The sequence below is a fragment of the Lupinus angustifolius genome, chromosome LG01, assembly GCF_001865875.1.
Source record: "Lupinus angustifolius cultivar Tanjil chromosome LG01, LupAngTanjil_v1.0, whole genome shotgun sequence".
NCBI lineage: Eukaryota > Viridiplantae > Streptophyta > Magnoliopsida > Fabales > Fabaceae > Lupinus > Lupinus angustifolius.
In genome coordinates, this window is record NC_032009.1 from 35,843,757 (window position 1) to 35,861,990 (window position 18,234).

Consider the following 18,234-nt stretch of genomic DNA (forward strand, 5'->3'; position numbering starts at 1 on the left):
CAATTGTTAAATTATGTTATCACTGTATAGTTCAGAGACTAATTACTGTTGAAACATGTTCACTACTATATGCATTTACACCTAACAATCCTGAAAGGAAAATGTATCAATCTTGCAGGTTTGAATAGTTTCTATAAAATGGAGATGCTTACTTCTGAAATTGACATGCTAGACAAATGAAATGGATTACAGAGAAATTCTAAAATGAAGAATTCGGGCTAAGATATATTTCTCTTTCACCATTTTAGAACTGGAAATAGAGCTATGTGCTGATTTGTTCAGAGTATATACTCTTGCACCTAAGTTGTATTCTGGACTATCTTCGGATGAGATGCCGCATAAATGGAAGAATTCACATCGGGCTTTAGGTGTGAAAGCAGATGTTGAACATCCGGACGCAAACTCTCTGATGCCCTTCCGATGAGAGCCAAAACATCTGGTCGAGGTTTGCTGCTAGCTTGCACAGACCCTCCCTGCCCTTCATAATGGACGACATGATGGCTGAACACAAAGTGGTATCAAGAAATAAGTGGGGAGGCAGAAGAACAGGATTTCAAAACTTGTGAAAAGAGAAAATGACTAGAACTTACAGGAAGTCAATAAGATCTCTTATTTCGGATGCATTAACAGCAATTGGTGTCTGCGAGTTTTTTCCAAATGCATCCACCAATATACTTAATAGTAATGCGAGGGTCTGTAGCATTTTTCGAAAGTTACGAGGAAAAACATTAATACCCGAAAGAAACAAGCACGCGCAGTTTATAACATAAAGAAAAGGATAACATACACATGAAAGTTTTCTTAAGATTATAAAATTGATGATTTTCGGTACCTTGTTGAAAAGTGCATGAGCATTGGCAAGTTTTGGAAGGACTGGACCCATTATACGGAATGCTATCCTCAACATTGCAACTGATGTTACTGGCCGAAGTTGCTTGATGATAACATGGGTCCCTTCTAGCCATTCTTGAGGGAGGTTACTGAAGAAAGAATGAAGCAAGGCAACCACATTTCCTACGATTACAAGAATCCGGGTTAACTTTCAGGCACAAACTCTATTACTAAAAAGATTGAATTTCACCTAGCTTTAACTTAATAAGCAGTATATCATACTCAGCATAAATCAAAGTAATAGACACTTAAATTTCCAGATTTGTTGATAGTTTAGTACTAGAAACTCATAGTCATCTAAAAAATATTAAATATTCTCGGACTTTTAATCCTTCACTATTTCAAGTAATTAAAATAACTGTCAGAAATATCTTCTCGGACTTCTACCGTACAAGTTATTAATCCTTACATAGCTATAGAGCCTTCTTTTTGGTCCACTAACATCTTGTCCAATTATTTTATCCTGTCCTGTGCCTTCTTGTATCTATCTCAAGACAAATTATAGTACATATTGCATATTTCGACATACCAATACTGCAACATAGCAGTGTATCATAAAGTATATCCCTTTCGTAAGGCACAAGTCATAAATATTTCAGATAGAAACATATCTCAAACACAAGTCACATATTTTAATATAAACGATAGATTTATGATATATAGATTTCAAATTCTACTAAAACCATACCGATAGCTGTGGAGGTATTGTCCTGGGCAGCCCAAGTTGGATCTAACAAAGCATAGCCAACAGCAGAGTCTATTTCCGCAAGCGACCTTTTCATATCTGTAAGCCACCAGTTCTCTTTTATAATTCGAGTTGTTTCCAAGTAAAGTTGCAAGTGAAAATCAGAAGGAAGCTGAGCCAGAAGGAGACCACAAGCTTGAATCAATAAGCAAGACAATTGTTGGCATGTATAACCACTCCGTGAAGCAAAGTTAGACGTATTTATTCCGGAAACTGAAGGAGTTGATCTGCTTGCACCTAAGGAATCTGTGCTCCCCCCTGAAGGTGATGTTGGCAATGCTGAACCTTGCCCTACGCCATTTGAACAACCTTGGAAAGCATTGCTGGACTGGATCAATGTTGGTTGTATATTAACAACAATTTGTACAAGTGATTGTACGATCTGAGAGGCAGATACGGGAAGGGAGAGTATTTCAACGACAGCAGTCTCAAGAACGAGCTGAGTGTATGTTCCAGGATCCTGAATTTGGTAGAATGCCTTTCGGCCCTCAGAAGCATTTGCTGGCCCAGATTGAGATACCGTTGGAGGTTTGTTTTGTGATGTATTCTGTGCATTGCTTGATGTGTCTCCCGTAGGTCCAGATTTCGAATTGTTATGTAATGGAGGAATAACATTATTCACTATTCCCAATAGTAGAGTCATAAAATAATCCAGAGGAGGGCACATGACAGGATTTGACGAACTTATTTGCTGCGGAAATGACTCTGAAAAGGGAATCTGAAAGAAATGCAGACCCAATAGTCGCAGAATAATAACATTTTAAAGTTAAACAGAGCCTTGAGGAAACAAAATAAAGATAACGGGAGAAAAAATAAAGTTTGTTACCTTACTGATATCAAGTACATTGAGTATACGAACAATGAGCTTTCCAGGAAGATGACCATAGAAGTAAGCAAGTATATCACGAACAAACGTAAATCTTAGAGGGTAATAAGCAAGCAATGGAGAATACATGGCCAATATTCTTTCTGCTGGATCCATTGCGTCATTTTCAATTAGTCTATAAACAATTAGAGGAATGACTGGAAGCAGACGTGCTGCAATATCATCAAAGAACACTGGATACCTGGAAAGTTTATTGCAGGTAGTTCCGGTGAATGCAAATTTCGTAGTGATGGCACCGGAAGATGCATTATATCTTACCAACAATGACAAACGTACATATCAAATTTAAAATGTAAAACACAAAATTAGAATTAAAGAAACACTTCTATCATTCCAAACAGGAATGTTGGATGCATTAACAGGGGAGTGCTATTTGCACCACCCCAATCACTATTCACATCATGTTTCCCCCTTTTGTAATTTTTTACCCAAAAAATACTCACCCCTTCGTTGTTTTATTTTTATTTTCCTGAAATTTGTGTATTTCCGAAATGTACTTCTAAAAGCATTTCTAATAATTACAGAAATTGTAGGCATTTCATTAAGGAGAGTAGTGTACAAGTCTTGGTTATTTTATTCTATAAATACTTCCTCTATATCATTTACCAAATTAATAAAAAGAAGATACAATTCCACAGGGTGGACATCTTCTGTCCCATAAAAGTGTACCACTCCATGTGCCACTATTTATGATCGGTCAGAAAAATACTTAATCATTAATTTTTTAACTTAAATGCACTTTTTTCAACCAATAACAAACAGTGCCACGTGGAGTGGCACACTTTGTGGTATAGCAGATATGCTCCCAATTCCGCAATAGGTCTCCATTTGTTAATTTCAAGAGTAGACAAATTTGTGAATTCTTAAAAAACTGAAGACATAAAAGAGCACAAGCTACTTTTTGATGCCATAAACAACATAAAAAAGGTTTGGAAGTTCCATTTTCAAGAAATTATTTATCAACCACATTGAAGCAAGTAAAAAAGATGCTTGATTTCAGCAACAAAAAAAGACGAGGCCACTCATGTTTTAGAAGAACCTACCTATCTTTCCACGAAAGGTGATTTCCAAGAGCTTTTTGTAGTTCAACACGCTTGAATACTCCTGAGTATAGCCAATGTTCAGGATGCCCACGAGTCATACAAAAGAGTTTTACTCTTTGCTGAAGCTCTTGCCTATCAAGTAAACTAATCTGCAATAATTGCCATAAAATTGTTCATCTTCGTATAAAAAGGAGAGAAAAAAATTGCCTCAGTTTTATAATAATATAATAGATAATAGATAAAATGATATATTCAGGGAGTTCTGCACTACAAATGCAGGAGGACAGATGACCTTCACAATATCGATCATTTCTTTGCATTCTCTATTGTGTTTCATCTATTCGGGAGGGAACAAATAGATTATATGAATGTTCTACTTGGATGGTCTAGGTAACATGATAATAATTTTCATCTGTTTGGAAGGGAAATAAGTAATGAATATAATGGATGGTGGGAAGAATATGATATTTCTGACAATTGAAGAGGAGCTGGAGGACACATAAATTGCATCCTCGGAGTAACACCAGCTTAAGAAATCCAAAATATGAAATCTCACAAGTATAATATTATTTCTTTTGTAGAAAACATAATGAGCAGTAACTTTTTAAATGGTTCAAAAAATTCATCATTTACCAAACTTTAACAGTTACTGTATCATATTTCATTAAGTATCAATAGGGGCTGCAACCAGTGAGCCAACTCACCTGACCACATGTTCAAGCTCGGTTGTGTTTGGTTATTTGTGAATCATAAAAACTCAGATTGCCTCTGACCGGGGCCATTTGACCCACAGGCTTGAGCCATGTTGACTCACCGGGTAAGGAAATTAACAAATAAAAAAATGAAACGCACACATCTGGCTCAGGACAGGAACTAATGTTCAGACATTTTCACTTAGCTTCTTCCTGCTCCCTCCCTCTCGCCCACGCTCCGGTAGACACTCCAACTGCCAAACCCACACTGCCAACCCTGACAGACAACGATGAACTCTTGAATCCAAAATAAGAGTTCTCTCTCTATGTTTTTTTTTTAAATATTTCCACAACTGTGGTCACCCAACCCGTTTAACTCACCAACACAACCACGTTAGTCAAAATTTAGCTCACCACCAAAGTGAGCCAACTCGGCCTTGCTCTATTTCGGAGAATAGAAGTAGGCAAAAACTGAAACAAATAGATGGAACAAGATCTAAAGGACAAATGAAATTGACCATTTAGCATTAGGATAAGAAGACATTAACTATTAGCAGGTTTTATTATTTTCTCATATATCATTTATTCTTTTATTTTTTGTTTTTTTTAGACAAAGGTTAAGAGTTTTGCACATACATGTTCCTACGAGAGAGAGATAAATACTATCATAGATAGAGTTCAAATGCACATACCACAATACGCAAAGCATGCGGATCATCATCACGATCAATAAGTGCTAGAAGCAAGATATCCAAAGGAAGTAACTCGTTTGTCCAAACAAAAAAGACAAGGCTAGCACAAGCTTTTAAGAGAAGGTCCTGTAAAGGTAAACCATATGAAATGTGATAAAAAAGGCGCTGATCCACAGAAGTGTAAGATAAGAAAACCTCATTTCAACCATTCACCTGTAAGGAATGTCCTTGTTGAAGTTCCACCTGAATATGATGAAGTAGAACATCCACCATAGTATAAATGTTAGATGTCACCTCTTCAGGGGAAATTTCCCGCAGCACACGTCCCTAAACAAAAATGGAAAACAAAATTGTTTGGTTAATATGAGAGTTTTTTAAACTAAAAAGAACCATCTATACAAGAAGTAACATAAAGTGACAGTGACATACAACAACGAGAAATTTCTTTATAACATGAATTTGTTTCAATGCTGTAAGTTTTAGGAGGTACCAGGAAAATGGTAAGTATTAAGATAGCATTTAAAAGATTTAAATACCAGGTTTCCACTGTTAATCTTTTCTGCATGGCCATGCATCAATATCAACGCACCAGCACACAAATATTGCCGATGCTGAGGGAAACTATGACTGATATATGTCATAACATAACTAGGATCAGCTGATGGTGAAAGGAGCTGGGTGCACTGGTGTATAACAGTGGTTTCTGCCTGTTCAAGTGTGTTAAATGTTAGTTCACAATCCTGGAAAACTATCAGCATATAAAAAAAGACAAATTTCTACCAAAGTATATTACTAGATTCTACACCACTAACCAAGACTTATAATTGGACTGGTTGTTACTATAATGCTTAAAAATATCTAATATGGAAACACTTGAATCAAGGTAAAAAGAGTTTTAAAATGAATCTGCATCAACAGTGCAGTCCATATTATGCTTACTTTGGTAAACATTTTCCAACGTAGACCAGAGAAAACTGTCAAGATTGAAACGTATGAAATTCATTCATAATCAGATGATACATCAATAGGTTAGCAATATACACCGACAACCCTAGCAGAAATGGAAAAAAACTGAAATGAGACTTGAAAAGGACAATTGTTTGAGTGATTTGTGCACTCAACCTTTTCTATTTATAATACGACTACATACATAAATCCCTTAATATTAAGGAAATAAAATCAAAGAGATATATACAAAATATGATTTCATAATTATATATGTATATTCAATCAAATAGAGAATCTTCTAATTATGTCAACAACCTCAACACTCCCCCTCAAGCTTGTCACATATATATGACATTCTTGGACCTCGGAGAGACTTGGTGAAGATATTTGTTAATTGATCAATGGAATACACAAATGATGTACTGATCTCCCTAGCAATAACCTTTTTCGCGAATATAATGACAGTAGGCAATATATAAAGCTGCCCAATTATTACATAAGAGGTACATAGATTCAATTTTGCAGAACTGTAACTTAGAGGGGAGATGTTTGAGCCAAGCAAGTTGTGGGTTCGTGTTTGGGCTTCATCATGGCCAAAACCGTGTCGTTTTAGGCAGATGTTATCTTTGTTCTCTCAGACACAACTAGTTGCGCCTCATTGAAGCCCCTCCTCCATCACGACTTCATTGAAAGACTTGTCCTACACTATCACGACTATATTGAAGGACAAAGGCCATGACTCCATTGAAGCCCCTACCCTACTCAATCATGAGCTCATTAAAGCCACTACCCTGCTCCACCGTGACTCCATTGACGATTTTTGTGGCAACAGCACTTCGCGTATGATGGGAGAGGAGGAATATCATGGCTGCTTCAACTTGCTGATTGGTGAACAATGGTGGTAATGTAAGAGTCATGGATGGTATGCGACGATTTTTTGTAGATATATATGTTTTATAAAAACATAATATATATATATATAGTTGTTATTGCAAGAAATGAGAACAATTAATATGAACTAGTGGATCTTATTGAAGTGTCAAGAAAAATGCACATGACTTTTAAGTGATATGTGATCATTAACTAACTTTTAATCTTAATCATCCACGTATGATGTATGGTTGTATATGGCCCATATTTATGAATCTTACAATTTTTATATGAAAATTGTTCTCAGTTGAGTCACCCTATATATATATATATATAAAATTATGTATATATCAATGTACTCGTACTTTACTTTTAAGAAAATGTCGAACCATGTACCCGGTAAGTAGCCGAATTGGTGCAACACAGCACCTATATATGTAAGTGAATGCCACTCTCCTAATTAACTTCCACTCGCCTATATAAACTGACTACATTATGTGTCTTTATGATTTACTGATCTAGAAGACATGTCTGTCAGATATGGAAATACAACTTGTATAACAAACCTGCTGCCAAGCTTGTATTGCAAGGCTTCTATTATCCATTCGCCCACTCAATGCATCACGCAGAACAGAAGGGAAGTAGCGTAGTGTTTTTTCTGACCAGGTGTGCTGGCTAGTTCCCATTATTTGTTCCAACATATTTTGGAGATACAGAAGGTGATCAGCATCTGCAATACCACGCGTTTTAATAAGGATAGCAAGTGTTATAACAGTCGCTCGATTCAAAGTTTCAGTAAATTCCGTTGGGCCCTGCAACAAAAATAAAATGTACACAAAAAATAAAGCATTAGCCTTGTTCAGAATGACTAGTAAGCTCAAATGAAAAATGAAGTTTCAGCTAGGAGACCAAAAAAACACCTTTCCCTCCCTTTTAACCAAGAAGAAATCTCTCAATGAGAAAATAAGATTCAGGCACAGATTTTCAGCTAATCTAAATGCTCGATGATCTCCTCGTTTTCCTTTTAGAGCAGAAATAATCTTTGTAACATCATACATCAAGGCTTTGCTTTTTCCCTGGTACCTACATAAAATTTAAAATTTAAATTTAAAACATGACATTCAGCATTGTCTAACTCCCTGCAAGTGCAAGATGAAAGATATCTCCTCATATAAGTCCATTTCTGGAATCTATAGACACTGTTTGGGTCAAAGTAAAACTGTACAAGTTTTCATAAAAAAATTTATCTTGTGGCTTACAAAAATAATTACCTGTAAAGTGGAAGTAATCGGTAGTTCAATATCTCAAGCACCAAAAGAGTTACCCCGGGCTTGCTCAACAAAGAAGGACTCCGTTGCACTAAATGCTGTGGTAAGTTTTGTTTTCAAGAGACAGTTACAATATCAACAGGTGAGCACATAGTAAGTTAAAAATATGAACAATACAAATGGGCAACAAAATATCAAAATGCTTCATGAAACCCCAAAAAGGTTAGGTGAATGCTTGACACTATAAAATGAACAAGACAACTTGAGATATAGAATAACTATATGTTGCAATTTTCTGGCAATCCACCAAAAAAATTAACATTATCGGACTGACTGTAAGAAGAAGCCAGATTAATTACTTTTTATTGGTCCATATTACTAGATTCCTGGAAATAAAAAATAATAGAAGCTGCAAGCTAATTTCCACGAGATAATGGAGTTTCACTGTGGGGCTTCACACAATTAGTATTCAATTTCAGCAAAAGTAGAACCTTCAAAACAGATAATGGATTCATAAATATAACCCATTTTTTTTAGTTTACAAATTACTGAATATAACAAAATTAACACAAAATGCTATATCATTGAAGGACAATGGAAATTACATGGAAATGTGAACGAAACAGTGAATGAGGGGAGATTAGCAACAATCTAGTATAAGTTTCAACCATTGCAATGCTGGGCACGACCTGCACATGATATGGATGGTTAATATCAAAAGGCAGTTATTTCTCTGACCGATAATCACACTAGCACGGGTATACAAGAGCAAGACAATCTCGATGGTAAATGAATCTATAACCAACCTGTCCGGAAAACAGTGAATCTTCCATCTGATAAGACAGCTTCGTACATAAGTTCATTGCAAATCCTGATAACAACGACATGGGCAGTGGGCTCACTTCTCGTGTAGCCACTAATCTCTCAGCAGATTGTAGATTTGTTCCAGGTATCAAGTCAACAACTCCTGCCGAAGTTAACCAATTTATTACTGTTTCACAAGCAGGCTGTGCCATTGTGTAAGACACAACCCAAAACATCCCTATTGAGCGATCATCCATATTCATATAATCCATCATCCGGTCCCCTGAAAATTCAAGTGTCTATTAGAGGGGAAGAGTATATAACTAATGTGCAAACTGCCAAAAATTCAAGTGTTAATTTATACTTTAAACTATAATTGACAATATTTCACTCTGCAAACTGCCAAAAATTATAGAGGGGAAGAGTATATAACTAATGTGCATATCTGCATAGAGTGTGGCAAAATAAGAATTTTATAAATAAATAAAAAGTTACAGAGAGAAAGGGATAAAATGACATAAAGAGAGAGAAGGTAGGCGAAGAATCGGAAAATGATACCTATACTAATGTTAAATACAAAGAGCAATATTACAAGTCTAGCTCCACTAAGTTACAACTACATTTAACCACAGTAAGTTTTTTTAGGATTGACCATCACATTCACATCAACCAAAAAACAAGAGCAGTACATTAACATTGATGAAAAGATGTCAAATAATAATGTTGCTAAAGTCAGGAGATCAAGATAGACCAAAGTTCTTCATATAATTACTTGGCCAAAAAACTCATAACTAGAAAGATGGTATAAAAAGGATAAAAGAAGTGAAAAGAGAAGGAGTAAAGCTTCTTTAACGAGTGACCCTTCATAAAAAAAATTTATATGATGTGATATTGTGATCATACAAATTTTATAAGGTAATGAAGCAGATAATCCAAATAAAAAATTAATTGAAATCTTCCAATGTTCTTGAGAGGCATTGATTTTCAGGAAAGAAAACTATAGAGTAATCAGCACATGTTTCTGAAAATCCTTACATTGGAGCATGATGAAGAGGCAGCAAACCTTTTAGTGAATTAACGCTGTCAAATGCAAAACCAGAATGAGATAATCATATTTTAATCTACCTTTGATTGCTTGTCGCCACCATTCATCTATTTGCTTTCCTTTTTGAAGCTGTTCATTGTTCAGATGTTCTCTGGTTGATGTGTTCAATGACCAAATACGTAAATTTTGACAACTGCTTACAAAATCAAGCAAGATACTTTGAGGGTTATTAGGATCTGAACTTCTCTCCTCTCTATGAAATGATAAAATCTTTCTCGTTGTCTCCACCTGTCATGCAATATTCAGGCCATTAGGAAAAACAACAACCATGTCTTTATCCACTAGGTGGGGTTGGCAACATTGATCGAACAAGGCATAATGTTATATTGTAAATCATGTTCATCGACAAAGCATTAATATCTAAGTCTTTCTTAATCATTTCGTCTATGATTTTTCTTGGTCTCCCTCTTCCTCTAAGAATTGGACGAGCCTCCATTTGATCTACTCTCCTTACAGTGGCTTCTACTGGTCTCCTCCACACATGTCCAAACCACCTAAGGTGCAATTCTACCATCTTTTCTACTATAGGAGCGGAGCTACTCCGACTTTCTCCCTAATGTATTCATTTCTAATCCTAATACTAGACAATGTAGACTCATTAAATTACTACAATACAGCAAACTAAATATTAGTCCCAGCATAAACTATTTCATTAAATTGATGCAAATTTAGAAAGTCTTGATATGAAAAATATTAATTTCTTGAGAATATTTTGCACTAAATACCCCCATCCCATATTAATTTTGCAACTAATACAATTTGCTCTGGATATAAAAAAAATGTATCTTTGGATTACAAGATAAGTAAGAAGAACAAATTTGATTTGCTTGCCCACAATAGAGGCTAGAAAAATTAACAAAAATTTATATTTAACTAACTACCTTTCTAGAATCTGAATTCAAAGCATTCATGACCAGCTCGATTCGAATTATTTGAGCAAGCAGCCAAGTCACGTGATTTGTCTTAAGTATATGATGATCACTTTCTGAAAGACGTAAAACCAGCTTGTCCACAAAGTCAACAAAATCAATGCACCCACTTTTCATTAGGAAAAAGAAAATATCAGAGAAGACAAGCCAATCCTGCCAGCAATTTACCTCTGCAGGATATAATATGAAAGAATCAGCTTCTGAAATATAACAAAATCTTTCCAATACTTTAGATATGAGAAGATTACATTCTTAGAGAAAGAAAAAAGGAGAGACGGTGTTAGAGGTAGGAGAGAACCAGAAAATCTAGCAACTAGAAATAGACTAAAAGAAGACTGATCCAAAGTAGCACAAAACATGAGCAGAACACCAAAAAGAAGCCATAAGCACAATCTTAGTACGAAACAGATGCTGAGTGAAGAGACACCCATGAAAACATGGAGATTCCTATCCCAACCAAATACTCCATAGAATCTGTACAAACATTGCAGTAAAAACCTTTATTTTTTAAATAATAAATTTCATTGAAGATAAAAGGTGAATGAAAACTAATAGAAGGATAAGAAATCCTCCAAAACAAATAATACTAAATACAACAACAAAAGAACCAACAATCTGAGAAAGCAAAATCTCAGAACAGCCATAAGCAGAAGTCACAAAGAAGCCAAATCGTAACTCCACCCCAAATCAAACTTGGGGGTAAAACCAGCAAAGAAATCTCCTTGAACATACAACTGCACATCTCCAACCACAGACCAAAAGACCGCTAAAACTGCACAATATGATTGGCACACATAATATGTATGTGTGTGTGTGTATATAGAAAGAGAGATACAGAAGAGACTATTGCCTGAATTTGTCAATTTCAGTAGTTCAACAATTCGATCAATAGTTGCCTCACAGATCATGTCTGAAGAAAAAACAGCACCAGGAGTAGGCCCTTGAGATGGAGGCCTATAGCAAGCAGCCAATAACAACACGCGTCTCCACCAATCTGGTGATGGTGTAGTGCGGAGAGCATGCCTTATACAACGTACAGCTCTCTCCCAGTCCAAACTACCCTTCTGGATAAAAGATGCAATGTCCTACAAAAGGCAAAGAGGGGCTAATTTACTAACTTAGGACAAGCCATCGTCAATTGCAAAAACAGATTTGAAGTATAGTTGTAAACTGTGTATACATGTCAAGCACATTTAGGCATTAAAGAAATAAATGCACAATAATGTGATATATTCGAAGAAAATAGAATAAGACTGCAGAATATTGGTGAGGAAAACAGTAGAACTTGAGTAGTACGTGACAGAATAAAATAAGGGAAATAAAAATACTTGGTCAAAACAGTATGTTCGTCTCTTTCTAAGCGCACCAAGCAGATATAGTTAGGTTCTGGATAAAATTATTATCTAATTCAGTATCATCATTCATCAGTCACAAATACATGGTTAAATCAAACAAGAAATTTGAATATTGAATATATACAACATAACAGAAGAAAATCAATAAGTATACCACATTAAAGACATGATGAGTCTCTGAGTTTGTAAAAACATAAATGATATGAATATAATCATTGAATCCATAAATCTGTAAGAATACAAATAATATTAAAGATCCTACACCTGTATGGCACAAACAACCAACCATGAAATGCATTTTAAAAGAAATAAAACCAAAATGAACAAATCAAGTTTAAGAATAGGTGATCCTTGTTGATTCCTCCAAGACAAATAATTTCATACAAAAATTTGCTACTGCTAATCACACATCAGTTGCAAAAGTGTTTAGGTATAAAAATCAGAATGAAACAAGGATATAATAAATCTACATCACTTATATAATTGTGATAGTTGCCTAGATTCTCTCTAATTTTCTAACTCATGGGGAATGTTATGGAAAAATAAGTAAATAACTGGTATACACCTCAGAAACCAGCGCAACAGAGGAAAGACAAAGAAATGGGAATCTTCTGCTCTACACCAAATGGGCTTAATAAACTGTTATGAAAACCCCTGCTAGGTCCTTAAATTGGAACAGTTTTTTCCTAGAGATGCTATAAAGGCATTGGTTGACCAAGTATGTTCCTGTCTAACTACACAGCCACAATATTACGGTTAAAATTTCAGTATAAATAGTGTTAAGTTGAGGATAGGTTTTATATTTTAGCAAAAGATAAATAGGGTTATAGCATGTATATGTATATGTATTTTGCATGACTTATGAGAAATCATGTGTAAGAGGCTAAGAGCATTATCAAACGTATGAAAACCATTTATCAGGCACCTAATAGTATATGCTTTTATGTTAAGTGGTCCCTTGACAATGTGCAAACTCGGTTGTTTTAAGCATATTTCCAGAAAAATACAATATATTTAAATATGTTCTCAAACATCACTAATGAGCTTCTTGAAAATAGTCATTAGAATTGTCACCTCTCCGTGTAATGGTTCTCCAAGTACACTTAAGTATGTAATTGGTGATAGTCGCAGTTGTGCTACTGCATCACCTGAAATATTAGGTGTTGTTTGATTCAAGATCCGAGGAGTACCAAATGTTGGGCAATGAAGATGCTGATCTAACATTTGCATGTGCATAGCCATCATATCTCGTCTCCGGTGGATCTCCAAGATGAGTGTAAACAATGCTTCATCATCGGGAATATTCTCTATGAATTGCAAATCACTACGTAATAATTCATAAAAGGGCACCCGGCACTTTCCCTCGTCAACTAAAAGCCAGATCACATCCAAACAACTGTGTAGCCATGCACTTAATGCTTTGTCGGGTCTCCATGATTTTAGCATATCAGATTCGTCAACTCCCTGTTGCCTCTGATCCCAATTTACCAGCCAATTCAGCATATGATGGAAAATTTCAGTATAAGTAGTAGGTTTTAAAGAGGCCTCGAGGCCGGCTAGTATAATCCTGCAACATAGCTGACGAAGGCTGCTAATATCATTATTTCTAACAGATGGGGTGCCTCTAAGTTTAGATTGTTGTCCAGTGGAGGAAATATCGGACAATTTGACAGGAGATAAAGTTGCACAAGATAATGGTTCAATAATTGACTGTGCCGGGGAGCCAATAGGATGAACAGAAGGCAGTGGAGATGCAGGATTTGACGACTGGAAGTTAGACGTATTAGCAATCGTGCCTGGAGGTGGAAGTATTCCTGACTGTGATAAGCTTGAGGACGAAACAGTTGGCATAGCCTGGTTAAGTTGACCTTGCACTTCTGCCGAAGAAACTGAAGAAAGAAGGGATTGTAGGAATGTGTCCCAGTTAATGTACCCAATACTGCTCAAGCTCTGTAAAACAAATAGAAGAAAGTCCGACCGTGGTCCATGACCACTACACTGCCCGACTAGCAATATAAGAATAGATTCTGTCACAGAACGTAATTGATCTTGGTCCTGGAAGTAAAACATAGCATTAACATGAATAATTAGAATAAAGCCATGTCATGTTGTCCCTTCAATCAAGATACATAAAAGAATAAACAACGGAGGGAGATGTAAGAAGCTGCACAACATGATTTCAAACTCACAGGGAACTGGCTCTGAATTTTTTCAAAATCTAGAATGAACTGCTCATTTGGTGGAGGGAGATCTCGATTAAGAGCATGTACACGTTTTTGTGCTTTGTTCCTGAAATTAATTAACAATTGAAAAAGTGAGAAGCAGAAACAACAACAACAAAAATCAAGCCTTAATCTCACTAGGCAGGGTCAGCTACTGAAAAAAGTGAGAAGCAGAGACATACAAAAATTAAATATATTATAGGAATACCCAACATTGAAAGATCACTGGTGTAGGAAAAAAACATCAGAAAAGGCCATACAGTTACAAGTGCAAAGACATTCATTAAGCTGGGAAGATAGAAATACAATTAGATGGGCAAATGTAATGCTCTTTTTTTGTCTACGTCGGTGTTTGGTTCAGATTATTTTGTAAGAAAAACAGTTGTTGCTGCAACAAAACAATACTATTCCATGAGGAAGACATTTAAGATCTGTTTGCGAGTTGGTTTTTGAAGGGAATGGAAAGGCTTAGGAGCCATGAAATACATTTGTGACATGGCTCTAAAACCTTCTATTTCCCTTCCCTTTCTTCTAAAACCTAACAAACAAACTCTTCGGGTCTGTTTGCGAGTTGAGTTTTGGAGAGGAAAAGAAAGGCTTCAAAGTAATCTCACAAATAGAGAAAGACTTGGGATTGGAAGCCCTGAAATACACTTGTGAGATGACTTTCAAATCTTCATTTTCTCCTCCAAAACTCAACTCGCAAACAGACCCGAAGAGTTTGTTTGTTAGTTAGGTTTTAGGAGGGAATGAAAGAAAATAGAAGGTTTCAGAGCCATGTCACAAATGTATTTCTAGCATTCTCTTCCATTTTTCTCCAAAAACCAACTTGCAAATAGCAACATCATTGAACATACCCTAACTCTCTCAACACACCTATTTTCCAATCACAACACTCAAACTCAGATACCTAAAAATTGAATCTTGGAACCATTAACAAGCCAAGTTTATTGTAATTTTTTTTCCATTCATTACATAGAATCAATCAAAACATAGTTAAAAACAAACATAACTACAAAGCTGGGTAACTAAAAAAGATAGAAGATTTATTATGAACTTACGGTGGTTCTCGAAATGGGTATTGAGATTTCTGAAGGAAAAGAATAAAATTTGAAAAAAAAAGTTAGAAAAATAATATAAATAAAAAAAGTGAAAGAAAAGAAGAAGAAAAAAAAGTGAGATTGAATACTCCAAGTCCTAAGTAAAGGTTGAAGAGATCGAGAATTGAAGAACGCAATTGTGTTGATACTCTTTCACTTTGATCATTCATCTTTCAAGAAATTTTGTTGCATTCAATAATCAATAGAGAGAGAGAGAAAGGAAAAGAGTGATAGTGTTATAGTATCAAACACTATTACAACTATTTCACTGCCTCAATTTTATCATTTTTAAAACTATTATATATCGGCTGGTTCAACTGATAATGATAAATTGGTGTTAATACTGTATGATATAATAATTATTACAATCATTCAATCGTATCGATCAAAACCAGCTAAAATCGATCATATCGGTCAGTTTACAATTGAATCATATGTGTCATACTGGTCGGTTTTATTTAAAATTAATTTTTAATGAAAATAAATAAATATTGGTTTTTTATTGATTTTTCAACATTAATAATTATATATGTATATCTAGTTTCGCTGCTATGAGGTTTAATTAATGAACCACCGATTAAACTGTTACATCACCAGTACAATATTAATAACATTGTGAGTCAACTAATATCTTCTCATCCACTAGTCTTACATCTTCTTAGATATCAAGATTTCATTAAACAACTTTGTGAGTCAACTAATACCCTACTCTCCAAGAACCTTTCACACCTCAATATATATATTATCCGATTCAATCATTATCCATCATTTTTAAAGTTTCTTTCACCTCTAACTCTTGAATTCTACAATAAAAAAATATAATTTTGATCCTCACCTTTAATGTTTAGTCTATCATAACACAATAAGTTATATTCTTTATTGAAAAGCTTGTGAAAATAGGTTTTCCATCTTTCTAAATATATTTGTCATTCACCCGACTTTTTCACATTCATCTTTAATGTGTTTCATTTGGTCCAAATCTATTGTCTTTCTTTCCTTACTTTTACAAGCCTATAGATATTTCTTTCCCCATCTTAGTATTTAGAGTTTTGTATAATTTATCACACACTATATCTCTAGCTTCATTCACAGTTTTCTTGATCTATTTCTTAACAATCATGTATTTTTCTCAACTTTCATTTTTATACACAAATGACCATGATTTATAATTCCTTTTCTAGGTTTGCCTAATATTTCCTTTACTATATTCCAAATTCCTTTTGTCATCTCCTTCCACGTATCATTAGCACTTCATTGTACTTCTCAAAACTCTTTTTTCAAAACATTTTGCTTGAAGCTCATATGTTTCAACCTCTTCAATTTTCCCTATTTAATTTTTAGGACTTTTTATTGTCTCTTTCTCACTTTTAACTCTTATATTTGTAACCAAAACTCCATGTTGGATTGTTAAACTCTAATTAGTTAGATATCCAATCCAAGCAAAACTTCTTACCCTATTTCCTTATAAGAAAGAAATCGATCTAAGAATGTGCAATCCCACTCTTATATGTGATAAGGTGCACCTCCCACTTCTTAAATATGTGTTGGTTACTGTGAAATCATAAGTTGACAAGAAATTTAGAATAGTTATACTTTTAATGTTTGCTCTCTCCTACGCCATAACCCCATGGGAACCTCCAAATTGTTTAATGTCTTTCCATACATGTCCATTAAGATCATCTTCTAGGAAAATCTTTTCTCAAAAGGTATTACTTGGACTACCCCTTCCAAATCGTCTCAAAAATTTATATTGTGATTTGTGCCTACCCAGAATGCATAAGTACTACTCACATAAAAGTATCCTCATATGTTACAAGCTTTAGCACTATGATTCTATTTCTTATTTACATCCACCACATTCTTCTTCCATTTATTATTTAAATTATACCCACCCTATTTCTCGACCTTGTCTATAATTATACACAATTCTTTTCTCGACCTTATCTTACTAGTATATCATAACTTAAAACTTGAAGAGTGTAAATATCTTCTTTTCCTCAACCCACTTAGCTTCTAAGCACTTTCTAACAAATTTGAATAAAATCATTGTATCATATTCAATCATAATTCCACAGTTAGAATTGTTGTATTATTTAATTAATTACTCAATTATTTGTTTAAAGGTATACACCACTATTTTGTAAAAATTTAAAAGGTAATATTGTATATATTAATAAATGCTCTTATTGTTTCTAAAAAACTAATTCAAACAACTTTTCAAAAGCTAAAAACTCCATTCTTAAAAGCAACAAATTCCATTTACAATTAAGAAGCTATAAAAAGTTACATAACGGGTATTGTGTAATAGATCATTGATTAATGATTGACAACTGTTACATTTTTTAAGTAACAAATTTTAATGGTCAATTTGGAAAGTATCAGAAATAGACGGATTATTTGCAAATAAATAAATAAAAAGTTGATTTATAATTGGAATTTAATAATTAAATACAACCAATCAGTTACCATTCCTTAAAAACTTAAATATAATATCTAATTAATTATTTATGTATTATCACCGTAAAGATTTATGCATACTCAATATATTATCCACTATTCATTTGTATTTTTTTTTTTGAAAAATCAATGCTAATTAAACATAAATAGTAGATAATAAAGTGACAGTGTAACAAACTCATACGTCGTTAATTGCATATATTGTTTTCTCTAAAAACTACTGTATA

At 34.5% G+C, this 18,234-nt stretch overlaps 1 protein-coding gene across 1 annotated transcript; it reads right to left on the reverse strand.

Moving 5' to 3' along the window:
* LOC109325084 (mediator of RNA polymerase II transcription subunit 23-like) lies at positions 1 to 15,797 on the reverse strand. The gene is made up of 22 exons (XM_019557233.1): positions 15,640 to 15,797; positions 15,512 to 15,540; positions 14,418 to 14,517; positions 13,303 to 14,283; positions 11,724 to 11,958; positions 10,826 to 11,043; positions 9,965 to 10,172; positions 8,842 to 9,122; positions 8,641 to 8,724; positions 8,039 to 8,133; positions 7,688 to 7,850; positions 7,334 to 7,579; positions 5,486 to 5,656; positions 5,163 to 5,276; positions 4,950 to 5,075; positions 3,566 to 3,714; positions 2,463 to 2,703; positions 1,580 to 2,354; positions 833 to 1,014; positions 591 to 694; positions 292 to 501; positions 1 to 111 (listed from the first exon to the last, which is right to left on the reverse strand). Exons 1-21 carry the CDS (start codon positions 15,718 to 15,720, stop codon positions 300 to 302), a joined length of 4,785 nt encoding a protein of 1,594 aa, XP_019412778.1. The 5' UTR covers positions 15,721 to 15,797; the 3' UTR covers positions 1 to 111; positions 292 to 299.

Excerpts from the sequence above, each read along its gene's own strand:
- LOC109325084 (XM_019557233.1), bottom strand. The coding sequence starts at position 15,720 with ATGAATGATCAAAGTGAAAGAGTATCAACACAATTGCGTTCTTCAATT. Across the intron at positions 9,123-9,964 it reads GTGGCGACAAGCAATCAAAG|GGGACCGGATGATGGATTAT; the intron begins GTAGATTAAAAT and ends TTGAATTTTCAG. Across the intron at positions 7,851-8,038 it reads CGATTACTTCCACTTTACAG|GTACCAGGGAAAAAGCAAAG; the intron begins GTAATTATTTTT and ends AATTTTATGTAG.